The following is an 18121-nucleotide window of genomic DNA, read 5'->3' on the forward strand; positions in this document are numbered from 1 at the left end:
TCACAGATTGGACAAGTTACAAATAAATGTTATATTGTCACAGATTGGACAAGTTACAAATAAATGTTATATTACTTATCACAGATTGGACAAGTTACAAATAAATGTTATATTACTTATCACAGATTGGACAAGTTACAAATAAATGTTATACTTATCACAGATTGGACAAGTTACAAATAAATGTTATATTACCTATCACAGATTGGAAAAGTTACAAATAAATGTTATACTAATCACAGATTGGAAAAGTTACAAATAAATGTTATATTACTTATCACAGATTGGAAAAGTTACAAATAAATGTTATACTTATCACAGATTGGACAAGTTACAAATAAATGTTATATTACTTATCACAGATTGGACAAGTTACAAATAAATGTTATATTGTCACAGATTGGACAAGTTACAAATAAATGTTATATTACTTATCACAGATTGGACAAGTTACAAATAAATGTTATATTACTTATCACAGATTGGACAAGTTACAAATAAATGTTATACTTATCACAGATTGGACAAGTTACAAATAAATGTTATATTACCTATCACAGATTGGAAAAGTTACAAATAAATGTTATACTAATCACAGATTGGAAAAGTTACAAATAAATGTTATATTACTTATCACAGATTGGAAAAGTTACAAATAAATGTTATACTTATCACAGATTGGAAAAGTTACAAATAAATGTTATATTACTTGTCACAGATTGGACAAGTTACAAATAAATGTTATACTTATCACAGATTGGAAAAGTTACAAATAAATGTTATATTACCTATCACAGATTGGAAAAGTTACAAATAAATGTTATACTTATCACAGATTGGAAAAGTTACAAATAAATGTTATATTACTTGTCACAGATTGGATAAGTTACAAATAAATGTTATACTTATCACAGATTGGAAAAGTTACAAATAAATGTTATATTACCTATCACAGATTGGACAAGTTACAAATAAATGTTATACTTATCACAGATTGGAAAAGTTACAAATAAATGTTATATTACCTATCACAGATTGGACAAGTTACAAATAAATGTTATACTTATCACAGATTGGACAAGTTACAAATAAATAATATATGGATAAGAAAAGATATCTCCATTATCTGACATTTTACCATTTTATTCAACAACATGTATAGCATTTGTTTGTTTGTTACCTACAAATTGGTTTATCTTATTTTTTTAATCACCTAACTCAAAAGCCATATGTTTCGAGATATTCCAGAACTTATTTTGCATTTTGTTATGCCAGGTGAAAATGCTCCACAGCTTAACTTCTGGTTTTGTTGTTTACTAGAAATATCTCCAGGAAAATAGCAATCACTGCAGTTTGGAAAATTGAGCTTGTTTGTCTTTGTGAATTGACAAACAAACTTCACTTGGAGGTTTATTGTTTAAACCAATTTATTTTAACAAAGTATAATGAACAAGAGCACTGCTAAGTGGAGCATCTCCTCATAATATGAAATAAATATATATAAATTCATTAGTAAAGCATAAAGTGTAATGAGGCTAAATGCTTTTGAGGAAAATCAGGACGGATTAGTCCAGATGTGTTATACATTTCCAGAGCAAGTATATCTTATAGAAACACTCTCTCAGAAGTCTGAAGAGATTATAAGTTGTTTTGCATCAATGAATGAAATTTCATAGACACACAGAATGATAATAGATATTTCAATGATGCATTAAAAGGTCTATGGTTTGTGACCACAAGTTGTTAGCACGAGCTATGTTCTAAAAATAATATTGATATTTAAAGAACATGTGTCATATACTTTTCTATTGACAGATATCACTTTGGATTTCACAATGCAAAATATTTAAACAATGCCTCAAGATTTATGTATTCTAAAGTTAAGTTATACAGCAACATACAAACAAATTTTATGATAAAGTCATTAAAACACATGTCAAATTTATATATATGGATGTCAAAAGTTAATTTGTGTACTGTTTAGACACTTTCAAATTGAAGTAGGAAAATAATACCCAATATCTAAAGATGTATGTACAATAACATCAAATACAAGAGGCCCATGGGCCTAGAATCGCTCTTCTGATACATTGTAGAACAGCCAAAAATTCTCACTAACCAAGATTCATCAATTAACAAGGTTTTAAAGACCTATCACATGATAGTGTATGAAGGGGATATCATACAGTACACTATTAGATTAGGCTATCAAAATAATTACAAAATGAAGTTACTTAACCTACGTGCATATCTGGGTAGTACATATTTCTCTTCTACATGAATTTTTTCAAGGGACATAGAGACGGTTGGGGTGCTAAATACCGAATTTACTATGCATACAATTAGAACAAGAGGATCGCATTGTATTTTGTCCGATTTTTAATGCAATTACATTTCATGCCATTGTTGGAGAATGGTTCTTAAAACCAATATCAACAAAATTGCTTTTTAACTTTTTCAGCTGTTAAAATAAAAAACAAAGAGTGAGTTAAGTGAAGGTTTGATGATCCTTGGGTTTTTAGTTTGAAAGATGTATAGATTTGCAAAAAAAAAGCAAAAGTAGGTCACAGTGACCTACCTTTTAGCTGACACACTCTGAGAAGCCAAGATGCATCAACTTAATAAGTTTGATGGATCTAAGCCACTTAGTATCTGAAATATCTAAATATAGCCATGAAATTCAAAAAGTATATCACAGTGACCTACTTCTTAATTGACACACTCCGAGGACTCAAGATACATCAACTGAAACAGGTTCATGATTCTAGGCCTCTTAGCATTTGATTTAGATATAGCTTTGAAGTTAAAAAAGTAGATCAAGGTGACCTAATTTATAGTCTGCACACTCCGAGGACTCAAGATGCTTCAACTGACAAAGTTTGTTGATGTTAAGACAAATAGTACCTGAAAATTTAAATGTAACTGTCCAAAAGTAGGTCACGGTGACCTACATTTGGTCGACACACTGAAGACTCAAGATGCATCAACTGACAAGTCAAATAGTATTCAAATATAGCCGTCAAATTCCAAAAGAAGGCCACAGTGACCTACTTTTTGGTCGACACACTCCAAAGACTCAAGATGCATCAACTGACAAAGTTTGATAATTGAAGTCAAATAGTACCTGAAATATTCAGATATAAACGTCAAATTCCAAAAGTAGGTCACGGTGACCTACTTTTTGGTCAACAAACTATGAAGACTCAAGATGCATCAACTGACAAAGTTTGATGATCCTAGCTTTCATAGTGTCCAAAATATGCATCTAAAATTGAAAATGTGAAAATTGAATGTCTGCAAAATTCTAAAAGTAGGTCACTGTGACCTACTTTTTTTAATAAATATGTTTTGAGGCCTCTAAATGCATCAACTTACAAGGTTTGATGATTCTAAACCTCTCGGTATCTGAAATAACAACCTAAAATGTATTCATAAATGATTAGCCATAAAATTCAGAGAGTAGGTCATGGTGACATACTTTTCAAATGAAGCAGTTCAAGGTCCCATGATCCATCAACTGAAAACTTTTGATGATCATAGGCTCAAAAGTGTCCCAAGATATGCATTAAAATCCATTTAATAATAATTACTTGTGAAATTCAAAAAGTAGGTCACCATGACCTACTTTTGAAACAACATGATATTAGGTCCTAAGATGCATCAACTGACAAAATTTGATGATCCTAGTCCTTATACTAAGCAAAATATCAAAGTTTTAACAAAACAAAATTTAAGGTCAACTTTGAAGTGACCTTGAGACCACACCCTTTGCCCCAGGATGATGCCTTGAACAATTTTTTATCTACAACCTATCCTCATCCTTATGCATAAGTTTGGTAATAATTTGCCCAGTGGTTCTTGAGAAGAAGATTTTTTAGCAACCACTACTGTTTTTTGCATTTTCCTAATTATCTCCCCTTGTTAAAGGGTCACAACCCTAGTTTTACTACAAATGAAAGCCCTTGGGCCAAGGATACCCTGTGACAAATTTGACAAAAATTGGCCAAGGGGTTCTTGAGATATAGCCCTTTTCCCAAAAAGTTACCGCACACCGCACGCCAAACATATGGCCATATGATTAGCTCTTTGAGACTTTGGCTCAGAAGAGCTAAAAATGCCAAAATACACACACAAAGTTAGGTCATCAAATTACCTAGTTCATAGGATTGAAAGTCATATGTCAAAAGGAAAGCACAAGGCAATAGTAAACTCATGCAATAATTGAATTATTTATTGCTCTCTCCAATATGCCAGCTACAAGATAAGAGCTCTTCTGTGTAGATGGTGCATTTATTGGAACTTTGAATGCTTGAGGGAGACAGAGTGGACCTACAGTCAGTGAGGAAGACAATAAAATGTATTAAAAGTGGCTTCTCTTTTAATGTAGGAAATACAAAATACTATCAAACGAAATGTTTTACTAAAATGGAAACATAAAAACAATGTCATATTTGCAAGTAATGTCCTACATATTATATTGCTTGCCAATCTAAAGACAATAAGACATGTAGTCTGCATTGTAAATACATTTGTAGATTAGTGTAGTTGTAGTGCTAGATGTATTTATATGTAGTTTTTTGTTATTATTCTCTGTTGATATTGGCCACATTATGTAATTCTTTTCATTTGTCCTGAAGAAGGGACGGGTCGTCCCGAAAACTTGACAATCTGGTACGTTGTTCGTGTATAGTCATTTTAGTGCTTTGTATATATATATATATATATATATATATATATATATATATATATATAAAGCACAAACAAACAATTATAACACCCAACCTTACGTTTACCCCTAGGATCTAAATGATACATGTAATAATCAATTAATTAATATATAAAGCACTAAATAATCACAACTAGGTACTGAAAATTTTCGCCCCAGCCCGGGGTCGAACCAGCAACGTACGGCACCCACCGCCTAGCAAGATTGTCAAACCAGTGCATATATATATATATAAAGCACTAAAATCCAACAACACTAAACATCCAAAGTGTCGGATCTAATAGTAGGTATGAGGTCAAATAAATAAGGATATAAAAAGCGCTAAAAATGACCAACAGTGAATTGTCAAATTTTTGGGATAACCTGTCCCTTTCTCAGGACGATAGAATATTTACATAGAAAACAACTAAACTACAGAAACTGATAACAAACAAAATATCTACATATTAAAATTATCGAGTGTAATATGTGGCAATAGTAAAGTCTGTTCTAATAGAGAGTCAAGACTGAACTGAATTAATCTGTCCTACGCTGGATCAAGTCAAAAAAAGGAAGGGACAGGTTGTCCCGAAAATTTGACAATTCACTGTTGTTTGTTAGTGTCGTTGGTCATTTTTAGTGCTTTATATATATATCATATATATATATATATATGATATATATAAACTTAATATAAAACTCTAAACACTTTGTATCTACAATATATATATATATATAATCCAAATAGAAAGAGTTGATATCACACAGTCAAAATAATTCAATAAAAAAAGCAGGAAAATATACAGTTCCAAAATATATTTCAATCATAATTTTAATATGTAGATATTTTGTTTGTTATCAGCTTCTGTAGTTTAGTTGTTTTCTATGTAAATATTCTATCGTCCTGAGAAAGGGACAGGTTATCCCAAACAGTAAATATATTTTGGAACTGTATATTTTCCTGCTTTTTTTATTGAATTATATATATATATATATATATATATATATATATATATGCATATATATAAAGCACTAAATAATCACAACTAGGTACTGAAAATTTTTGCCCCAGCCCGGGGTCGAACCAGCGACGTACGGCACCCACCGCCTAGCAAGATTGTCAAACCAGTGCATAAGTCCACTCGGCCACAATGACTTCCCTATATATATATATATATATATATATATATATATAGTCAAACAATAAGATTAGCAAATTTGGCATACAATTACATCAATTATAATAGGTTATGCTTAAGAATAGGGATGGTTGAAAATTATGGGTTGTTAGAACATAATTTACACGGACATTGATTTTATGCTAAACAGAAAGCACCGACCCTCTTTGGAAATGTCATATAATTATACATAATTAATGTTTATAAAAAAATAATTATGAGTATATACATCCTTGAAATCTTGTTTTCATTCAGTTGAAATTTCATAAGCATCGTTTTCCCTCGAAACATGGCAACAAAAGTAACTGTCAACTATCGGAAGAGAAATAACTGCTATAAGGGCTCTTTTTGCATATAAAGGTTGGGATTGAGATCCAGAGGAAGAACGAAGGATATCTGATGAAGTACCTTTTTTGTCTGGACCAGTATATGAAGCAAGTGTCAAAACATACGAATGTCTCGGCTGTTTGTGTGGGCTGTGCATCATGGATGAGTCACACAGACAACTTTGGTTGCCAGAGAATCCCTGTGTGCTGTTCAGAAAAAATAATTCGGACACTACGTCAAAGGGTAGTCAGACATTTTGGCCCAAAGACGTACACTTCGGCCCAAAAGTTGGCCACTTCCGCCCAGACCGTCTGGCCTAAAAAGTTGGACACTTTGGCCTAACATTTTGAGACACTTCGGCCCTATTTAAAATTTTTTTTTATAGTTCAATGACACTTCAGCCAAGTGACACTTTGTCCCAAATATAAAATAAGGACGCACATCAACCAATTACTTTGATTTTTTAGTAATTTGTTTTTATTTTTATTTCATCATTAATTGATTACCCAATTGAGTTTAAACTACTTAGAATCAGTATGATTGAATTGAACATGGCAATATGTGCCGATTGTTAAACAAACGTGCATGGTTTGACACATGTCCTTGTGTACCCCCACATAAGTATGAGGAACTAATTATGAGTAAAAAGTAGGTACGGTTTTGGCCAAATTCTGCCTGGCTTTTATGAGGAAAAATTATTTTGCATTGCAGATATTTTCTTCTCTAATTTCAAAAATAGTAACTCATAATCTCAAAAGCATATGGAAATCAACTCATCTATGTGCATGCATAGTACACAATCAAATAAAGTAAAGCAAATAAAGTAAGGGCTATGAGGCTATTTGTGATGTTTTCATGGTTTTTGTATAGATAAATCAGTGAAATTGAACACCTCTTCCCTCGGCACCTGGGACACTTAATATGGATTAAACATTTACAACAAAACTGAAATTTCTTACTTTCATCCCAGGCAACGATGGAGTTAAGAGGAAATGAGAATCATTTGGATAGTGAATATTTCAAATAATATATGCTCATATGGGTATTTATCTAAAGAATTGGACATTTATCAAATATCACAATAATGATAAAAATCCAGATAAATTTAAACCAATCTTTAATAATGCACTTAGTTTTTACACAGTGTCAGCAAAATTAAAGAAGTCTTTCAAATGATAATGACAATGACCACAATGATAATAATTACCCCACCCTGGAACCATTAAACCCCTATCACTCAGGATTATGAAATTTACAATTTTAGAAAAGGGCTACCTGCTCCTTCTATATATCTAGTATTCAGTTTCAGTTTAGTATCAACAGCATTCAAGAAGATGTCATTTAAATGTTTTACATATATGCCCAGCCCTGAAGTCAGAAAAGAGAACTTTCTGCTCTACAAGATTATGCATTAAGTTATTCTTACAGATTTGTGTTTTGGGGGCATTTGTGTTTTTTAGCTCACCTGACATGAAAGTTGAAATCAACATGAACCAGTTTTTGTTGTTAATGTAAACACGTGAAGTACCAGTTAAAGTGGTTTCCCTTTATCATGTGACAAAATATCGAGATCTCGCTTACAAGTAAATATGGTTGACAATAGGTGAAAATTTCAAACGTACAACTTTCCGAGGCTGATCAGAGCAATTTAAAACATAAGGTAAGTAAAGGGACAAGAGTAGTCTAAGGAATCTTTTTTATATCATGCTTTTGGTCTGTAGGAAATTTCAGAATCAAATCCAGAACCGAGCGCAGCTTTTCGTACGCAATAAATATACAGTTTTTTCTATGGGTCTAGCTCTCCTGTCTGTCAGCATAAGTTTTTTTGGAGAGCTACAGTTCTGCAGCTATGTTTATGTGTAAACACTGAATAACATCTTCTTTAATGCTATTGATACTAAATTGAAACTAAATGTATATTTAGAAGGAGCAGGTACTAAAATTGCAAATTTCCTGATCCCAGGGTTAGGGGTTTGGGTACCATGGTGGGGCTAAATTAGTCGAAGTGATTCAATGTGTGTATTAACAATTGAATATTTTTGACTTCTTGATAACTACCATTCAAATTCTTTTCAAATCTAGTATGAAGCATCTATGGGACAAGGGGACATAAATTGTCATTTTCAGGACTCCTGCATCCCTGGGGCCTTAGGGGCAGGTAAGAACTGCCAAAAATTTGACCATTTTCAAAAATCTTCTTCTCTACAACAGCACATCTGTAAGAGAAACTAAATGCATAGTCATGTAGAGCAGGAAGGCCTCTACCAAAATTGTAAATTTCATGATCCCCAGGGTAGAGGTTTAGTCTTTATGTGTAAAACATTTAAATAACATCTTTAATGCTATTGCTACTAAATTGAAACTGAATGAATATTTATAAGGAGCAGCTAGTCCCTTACCCAAATTGTAAATTTCCTGATCCATGGGGTTTTGGTGCCGGGGTGGTTGAAATGGCCAATATTGTTATTAAAATTCTTTATTATTTAAAAGACTTCTTTTTTAATTTTGCTATATAAAAATGCATATTTAGGAAAAACAGAAAGGGATGTACCAAAATTGTGAATTTTGAAACCAGTTCTTCTTTTGTAAAGCAAAATTTCCCTTTATATTTATCACTATCATACTTTTAAACACATCTAATATTTTTATTCATAGATGCACTTACCCGACTGTGTGTGTTTTGTGTCGACATAGATCTAGTACATCTGTACAAAGTAATCGCAGATTGTGTGTTGTCTTCATCTGTGCACCTAATAATGTGAGAGAAATGTGAAGAAATATAAAAGCTACAGTAATAGAGAAATTGTACTCCTTTCAAACAAAATCACCACCAATAATTATATCAACTGGTCAAGACAATCAAACTCAAACAAAATCACCACCAATAACTGTATCAATAGGTCAAGTCAATCAAACTCAAACAAAATCACCACCAATAACTGTATCAACAGGTCAAGACAATCAAACTCAAACAAAATCACCACCAATAACTGTTCCAATAGGTCAAGACAATCAAACTCAAACAAAATCACCACCAATAACTGTATCAACAGGTCAAGACAATCAAACTCAAACAAAATCACCACCAATAACTGTATCAACAGGTCAAGACAATCAAACTCAAACAAAATCACCACCAATAACTGTATCAACAGGTCAAGACAATCAAACTCAAACAAAATCACCATCAATAACTGTTCCAATAGGTCAAGACAATCACACTCAAAACAAAATCACCACCAATAACTGTATCAACAGGTCAAGACAATCAAACTCAAACAAAATCACCACCAATAACTGTTCCAATAGGTCAAGACAATCAAACTCAAACAAAATCACCACCAATAACTGTATCAACAGGTCAAGACAATCAAACTCAAACAAAATCACCACCAATAACTGTTCCAATAGGTCAAGACAATCAAACTCAAACAAAATCACCACCAATAACTGGTCAAGACAATCAAACTCAAACAAAATCACCACCAATAACTGTATCAACAGTTCAAGACAATCAAACTCAAACAAAATCACCACCAATAACTGTTCCAATAGGTCAAGACAATCAAACTCAAACAAAATCAATGGAGACCAAGCACTTTCATATGCACCAGTATTAAGGTGGACACATCATTTTTAAATCAGGCAGAGAGTTGTTAGATGATCCTTGTTCTGGTCAGCCATTGTCAGCGAATACGGGAAAAAACATTGTTGCTGTGAAAACTCCATTTGCTGAAGATGCAAGATATACCGTGGAAGACCTTGCAAATATTACGAACATTGATTCGTCAGCTGTTTTCAGTATTATTAAAAAACAGATAAAGCTTCGGAAAGTTTGCGCTTGAGTTACTAAGCAATTATAAAGACTGTGATGAACAGAAATTAAATGAAATCATTACTGGTGATGAAACTTGGATTTATCTTTTTTTTAACCCAACACTTAACGCAATTTTAACAAGGTTTGGATTGGAGAAAGTGACCAAAGGGCTATCTGAGGCTATAATCTTAATCGTTAATTAATTACAACAGCTTTTTAACAGAATATCTGCGCAGAAGCAGGTCTGTTCGTAAAGTGATATATGCAATATTTTTTTTACACCAGCAGCCTGAGTTACAGTTCCAGGACTCTTGAGTGTTACTGGTCAGTTCTATACTGAAAATGCCCTATCTGAGGTCGTTGAACATTATAAAACCGTCTGTCCAGTTACCAGTACTAGAGGGATCAAGATTCTCCATGACAATGCACCAGCACACAAATCATAACAAACTATTTGAAATAAAATGAAATTAGAGTGACATACACATTACAGTCCTGATTTAGCTCCATGTGATTCTTGTTAAAATTAATCATCAAAGAAGCCCTACGCGGTCGAAGCCCTACGCGGTCAGCGATTTGAAAGATGTCATGCTGTTGGAAGGGCCTTTTTCCAGTGTATGAAGGGTATACTAAACAGGCATACAGATAAGCATTTTCCACATGGATAAAAGGACTCAGAAAGTGTATTCAAGTCAATGGAGAGTATTTTGAAAGATTGATGTAAGCATTTTGAAGGTAAAGATGTTACATTTTTAATAGTGCATCAATATTAAGGAATTTTCAAATGCACTGCGTATTTAGCTCTAGTTTCTTGGTTAATCTTTTAAAACAATTGGTAGTTGCACTGCGTCATACCAGGGGTTCAAGGTTCAATCCTCAGCAAAGACAAATTCCACTTCTGTTATACTTGATGCCCACGTTGGGACATGGGTACTTATCTGGTGGATGAAAGTGATTGCCCCAAAAGCTTTTCCCCAAAGGTGTTAGCACTCCGGTAACTGGTAGGCAGAAATGTAGCTAAGCACTCCAGGAGAGTTGAGGACACCTCTCTCTAAGGGAGGTGGGGGGGGGATGGTAATGTTAGAGATATGGCCTTCCAACTACCTCTGGCAAGTAGTTAACCTTTATGCTTGATTCGAGAGAGCACTGGACTGCCATGCTAGAACTCAAAGGTTCAATCCTCAGCCAAGTCAAATTCTCCCTCTTGTTTTATACTGAACTAGATACAGTGCTCCCTCGATATATTGCTCCCCCCCCCCCCTTCGTTATAATGCCACCCCCACTTATTCCTAAAGAACAGATTTCTCTGTATGTTAATACCCCCGTTATAATGCCAACCCCACATAATGCCATATGCCACTGATTTTCACAAACAAATGGTCAAATGTGACAGGCTGGACAAGGTATGCAGGTGGTCAGGTTAATTACTAATAATTGCTGAATTAAACTCAAGATTATCTAAATGTTTATTTAGAATGGAGCCCAAATAAATTTATGGAATTGAATTTCTTTTGACTGCTCAGAGAATTTGTCAATAATGGTTAATTCGTTATATTGCCACCCCCGCTTTATTGCCCATATTCGCCTTGAACAAAAGTTGGCAATATACTGAGGGAGCACTGTATATCATTGTGATGGCAAGCATCACAAAAAGGTCCCACTGGTGGGCATTTATATTTATAGGAAACGCAAACTTGATCTGTAACCCATTGTATAAATTTTAAATTCAAAAGTTGCAAGGATAGCCATAAAAAGTCCAGAAAACTGTTAAATCCCTGAAATTTACAAAATCAAAGGTCCAGAAGTCTTTCAAAAATAGGTCAATTTACAAAGCCCAAACTCAAACTTGATCTGTGACCCATTGATAGATTTTCAATTCAATAGTTCCTGGGATAGACAAAAAAACCAAAAATCAAGAAAAGCATTTGCATGGATGGACGCACAAATGCATGTGTGCACATGCTGATCACTATACAACATTTGGAATAAGGAAATACAATGACTGTTACAGTTCTACTTCATCACAACAAAACTCACTGCTTCTCATTCTACTATAAATCACTTACACTTCATAATACTTTACTTCACGATCTTGCCTTATAAGATTTATCAGTGAGCCATAAGATATATCACTAGTGAGTCATAATTTCATGAATGTTCCACTTGTGCATTGCAACATGTTTATACAAAATTAATCAGGAGAGCTTTATTTCATTTCCAGACAAAATTCATACAAACAGAAAAAATAATGATTTTCAATATTTTACTTACTCCATGGTACACAATTAAGAAAACCCTTGTCAGAAAGACTTTTCACTCTCATATTCTTTACATACCTAGGTGTATAGTGAAGCTTTCCTCCATTCTGACAATGTTAGCTCCCCTCTCATTCTCTCCACATACCTAGGTGTATAGTGAAGCTTTCCTCCATTCTGACAATGTTAGCTCCCCTCTCATTCTCTCCACATACCTAGGTGTATAGTGAAGCTTTCCTCCATTCTGACAATGTTAGCTCCCCTCTCATTCTCTCCACATACCTAGGTGTATAGTGAAGCTTTCCTCCATTCTGACAATGTTGGCTCCCCTCTCATTCTCTTCTGCTTCAGGTAAACTGCTGCTGAGTGCTCTCACCCTATTTCTACAAATCATATCAAAAAAGTACAAAAATATCTAGTATTCGATAGAGGAAAACTGGACTCTACAAGTTAGCTAAATAACAAGAAATGTTTTAATAACATATATGTCCCCGAGCATCATCGCTAACCATGGTTACTGAGTCCGATAGTACCTACCCTACCTCAAACATAATGTAAACAGAGACAATAGGCATGGCTTGCGACAATGGCCCCCGAATGGCAATATTGAAAAAGGATCAACTTTTCATATAGAATGCCTGTAGTGGTAGTGAAAAATATGGGCTATTTATAGTCAGGGGCAACCATAATAATAAGATTAATCTCTCAAGATACTGGACAGACATTTCCAAATAACCAGTTACTTGAGTCATGACCTTTGACCTTAAAACCAATGGGGGCCACTTCTTATTAATGTACTAATTTTGATGCCTGTCAAGTAAATGGTTCTCAAGATATTAAGTGGACAATATCTTACTATGTCCAGTTTGACCCTTGACCTTGTGACCTGAAAATCAATAGGGGCATCTACTCTCTTGGGACAACCACTGTACCAAGTTTAGTATTAAACTGTCAAGCAAAGGGTTCTTTAGATTTTGAGTGGGTAAGACTTGGTCTACAGACAGACTGACCAACAGGTGCAAAAGAATATCTTTATCATATAAAGATCATCCCTTTATAGCTGCAGAACTGTAGCTCTCTGAAAAAATATTGGGACAGATCAGAGAGCTACAGATCCACCCCTTATAAAAACCTTCGATTTATGGCACAGAAAAAAATGTGCACAGTTGAGGCCTTATATCGCTGCATTCTTGCATCGCTGTCTCATAAATTCAATATAAATTTTTTTATTTTGTCTTCTTCAATCAAGACCAAGCAGGCAAGCACCATGTTGATCTTCAATGACTTGATAATGCTAGTTGAGTTCCAAATGGCCATGTGGGAATGAACGGTTTGAAGGAACGAATGTTTTATTGAGAATGAACGGTGTAGATGAGAAAGGAAACGGTTGGTTTGGGAATGGATCGCTTTGGCCCGGGAATGGATTGCTGAATGGTTTGATTGAACAGAATTTGGTGTGGGAACAAAACGATTCTAGTCAAGAATGAAACGGTTTATTTGGTGTAATAGTATGCTTCAGGGTCTATAACAGATCACAGCATTACACTCCCAGTAACTCAACTTATAAGTGGCTTATACTTGACTTGTAAAGGGCATATACTTCACTATTATAAATGGCTGATACTTCACTTATAATTTGATAAGCAATTCACTCAAATGTAGTTGATATTTCACTTATAAGTGGCTTATAATTCACTTATAAGTGTTTCATTAACTATAAATATGCTTCACTTACAAGTCAAGTATAAGTTAGCATCTTATTTACATAAAAATCCTAATCAGTAGTTTATAAGTGACTTTTAAGTAAAAAGAATGACTCAAATCATGGTTCATACCTAACTTACAAGTTTACAAATTTTAAAACCATTTATAAGTGGCTTATAAGAAATTTCCGAAAGGGTATCAAGGTTTCTGATTTACAATTACTTACCCTTGAAAAGTTTTTATCAATGGAAATGTATAGCTTATAGAAAAGATCATCAAGCAACAATTTGTAATCATACCTAGAAGTACTTCTCCATTACTATACCTTAGAATCCTATGGGAAATACCTGGAGGGGGATTGTATAAAAAAGAAAGCAATTAAGTCAAATTTTCTAAAGAGAGCTGGCAAAACTCTACTGTTATACATTTTCAAATACCTATAAAAATAAAATCATTGTGACTTCAGTAATGCACTATGACTAGCCACAGCTGTCACAATTAGGTGTGTCTTGTGATCATGCTGCTAAGAAGGAAACATGACAGGACATCCTTAAAAATAGTTGACATTTACATCATGCTGTACGTGGGATGTGATAAACTAATAGCTAAATGGAAGCAGGAAAGCTTTTTAAACAACAGGAAGTTTATACAGTCTGGATTTTCCTGACCACTTGACCCAGAATCAGGAACTGAAATAACTTTCACATATATAAGCAGTTATAAGTGGCAATTTTTTGAAAGTATCAATTCAAGTCTACACCCTTTTAGGCATAAAGAAAACAACAATGAAGTAAGAAAATTTCACTCCCTACAACACCGTTTTATAGAAATAAAATAATTACAGTGTCGCATGACAGCATTTCTATCACAGTGTCGCATGACAGCATTTCTATTACAGTGTCGCATGACAGCATTTCTATTACAGTGCCGCATGACAGCATTTCTATTACAGTGTCGCATGACAGCATTTCTATTACAGTGTCGCATGACAGCATTTCTATCACAGTGTCGCATGACAGCATTTCTATTACAGAGTCGCATGACAGTATTTCTATTACAGTGTCGCATGACAGCATTTCTATTACAGTGTCGCATGACAGCATTTCTATTACAGTGCCGCATGACAGCATTTCTATTACAGTGTCGCATGACAGCATTTCTATTACAGTGTCGCATGACAGCATTTCTATCACAGTGTCGCATGACAGCATTTCTATTACAGAGTCGCATGACAGCATTTCTATTACAGTGTCGCATGACAGTATTTCTATTACAGAGTCGCATGACAGTATTTCTATTACAGTGTCGCATGACAGTATTTCTATTACAGTGTCGCATGACAGCATTTCTATTACAGTGTCGCATGACAGCATTTCTATTACAGTGTCGCATGACAGCATTTCTATTACAGTGTCGCATGACAGTATTTCTATTACAGTGTCGCATGACAGCATTTCTATTACAGTGTCGCATGACAGTATTTCTATTACAGTGTTGCATGACAGCATTTCTATGACGTATGCATGGTACATAACGTACACATTTTCCTTGTCTTCATGGATGAGCATTGTGACTCATAAAATAGGTTGCCCATATGTATGATTTAAAATTATTTTGTGCATACAAGAAATATGGAACACATATACATTTACCTTTGATTCCATCTTTGATACCAATTTGTTTACAGCATCTCTTACATGCTTCCTTGATGATTGATTATCTTCATAATACTTGTGGATAGATAATTAGCAATGCTCAAAGAGATGGTAAATTCCAACAGACACAATGGGGTTGCATTAGGCAAGGTTATGCTAATTGTATGCATAGTAAAGTGTTGTAACCAAGATAACCTCTCCCTAAGTAACAACAATGAATTGTATACACCTTGCATAAAAAATTGCCACCAATTACAGCTCATATTGCTTTTAAAATGTCATAACCCGAGTTTTATATGAATTAATATGTTTCAGACATAAACTCTTGTCATGTCTTATTAGGAAATGTATTTATAGTATTAATACTTCAACTATTTCTTCAGAAATTGGGTCACCTACTTTATATTCTTGCAAGTTGTTGTTTTACAGTGTTCTTTAATTATATTATGTCTTGATAAACTGTTCTTTACATTGTATGAGCAGTTCTTTATATTAAGTATTGATAAGCAGTTCTATGGTATATAAGCTGTTCATTATATTAAGTATTGATAAGCAGTTCTATTGTATATAAGCTGTTCATTATATTAAGTATTGATAAGCAGTTCTATTGTATATAAGCTGTTCTTTATATTAAGTATTGATAAGCAGTTCTATTGTATTTTAGCAGTTCATTATATTAAGTATTGATAAGCAGTTCTATTGTATTTTAGCAGTTCATTATATTAAGTATTGATAAGCAGTTCTATTGTATATAAACTGTTCTTTATATTAAGTATTGATAAGCAGTTCTATTGTATATAAGCTGTTCATTATATTAAGTATTGATAAGCAGTTCTATTGTATATAAGCTGTTCATTATATTAAGTATTGATAAGCAGTTCTTTTGTATATAAGCAGTTATTTATATTAAGTATTGATAAGCAGTTCTATTGTATATAAGCTGTTCATTATATTAAGTATTGATAAGCAGTTCTTTTGTATATAAGCTGTTCTTTATATTAAGTATTGATAAGCAGTTCTATTGTATATAAGCTGTTCATTATATTAAGTATTGATAAGCAGTTCTTTTGTATATAAGCTGTTCATTATATTAAGTATTGATAAGCAGTTCTTTTGTATATAAGCTGTTCTTTATATTAAGTATTGATAAGCAGTTCTATTGTATATAAGCAGTTATTTATATTAAGTATTGATAAGCAGTTCTATTGTATATAAGCAGTTCATTATATTAAGTATTGATAAGCAGTTCTATTGTATATAAACTGTTCATTATATTAAGTATTGATAAGCAGTTCTATTGTATATAAGCAGTTCATTATATTAAGTATTGATAAGCAGTTCTATTGTATATAAGCAGTTCATTATATTAAGTATTGATAAGCAGTTCTATTGTATATAAGCAGTTCATTATATTAAGTATTGATAAGCAGTTCTATTGTATATAAGCAGTTCATTATATTAAGTATTGATAAGCAGTTCTATTGTATATAAGCAGTTCATTATATTAAGTATTGATAAGCAGTTCTATTGTATATAAGCAGTTCATTATATTAAGTATTGATAAGCAGTTCTATTGTATATAAACTGTTCATTATATTAAGTATTGATAAGCAGTTCTATTGTACATAAGCAGTTCTTTTCATTGTGATGCATGAATTTCTGACCTTGGTCTTTGACCTTTTGACATCAAAATTAATGGGGTCTTCTTCAAGCCATAAGAAGTTCTTGTATGAAATTTAACTGCAAAAGCTTGAGGATTTTTAGAGATATAGTCTGGAAATGAAAGTGGGTTCTGGGTAGTGTGGGTGTGTTTGGTGGAGGAAAACCTTGAGTACTGGCTGGGTACTGTGTCATGTGTTAATTATTTTAAGGGAAAAATGGGCATTTTGGTACCCATGCAATTGTAAAAATCTCAAATTCTCATTTTTCAAAAAACAAATGAAGAATCAGCTATGGAAACAATTTTTACTTTACTGGTCAAAACGACGTGAAGAGGGTCAGAAATCAGGAAAACTCACAACATATTTTTCGTATAAAGAAAACTTTACTATGGAAAGTTATATATTTTTAGAATCCCTAGAATTAAGAAAAACTCTATGTAGATTTCGAATTAGTGCACATGACCTTCGAATTGAAAGAGGAAGATATGAATTTACAAAAACCAATTCTGGCCAGAAGATTTCTTTAGAAAGACACAAAAGAATATGTGAATTATGTAACCTTAATTGTGTTGATTCAGAAGATGAATTTCATTTCCTTACTGATTGTCCATTCTATGTTGAAGAGAGAAATATGTTTTTTAATGATATATACAAGCTCAACAAATTTTTCATCTATCTAACAAATAAGGACAAATTTACTTGGTTGATGATTAATGAAGACAAACCAGTAATTGTCAAATTGAGCGAATATTTAGTGCAAACTTTCAGAAAAAGAAGTGATGCTTTAAAACTGCAAAAATCATTATAGTTTATTATTCA

The 18121-nt window shown here is 33.2% G+C and overlaps 1 protein-coding gene across 2 annotated transcripts in view; it reads right to left on the reverse strand.

Moving 5' to 3' along the window:
- Positions 1 to 18121, reverse strand: part of LOC125668651 (protein C12orf4 homolog) — a 68604-nt gene that overhangs the window by 24609 nt on the left and 25874 nt on the right. For both annotated transcript variants that reach the window (XM_048902975.2, XM_048902974.2), the window contains exons 7-8: positions 12565 to 12665; positions 8876 to 8960 (exon numbers count right to left, since the gene is read on the reverse strand). In XM_048902975.2, coding sequence (XP_048758932.1) covers positions 8876 to 8960; positions 12565 to 12665 — 186 coding nt within the window. The remainder of the gene's footprint in view (positions 1 to 8875; positions 8961 to 12564; positions 12666 to 18121) is intronic.

The sequence above is a fragment of the Ostrea edulis genome, chromosome 4, assembly GCF_947568905.1.
Source record: "Ostrea edulis chromosome 4, xbOstEdul1.1, whole genome shotgun sequence".
Classification (NCBI taxonomy): Eukaryota; Metazoa; Mollusca; class Bivalvia; order Ostreida; family Ostreidae; genus Ostrea; species Ostrea edulis.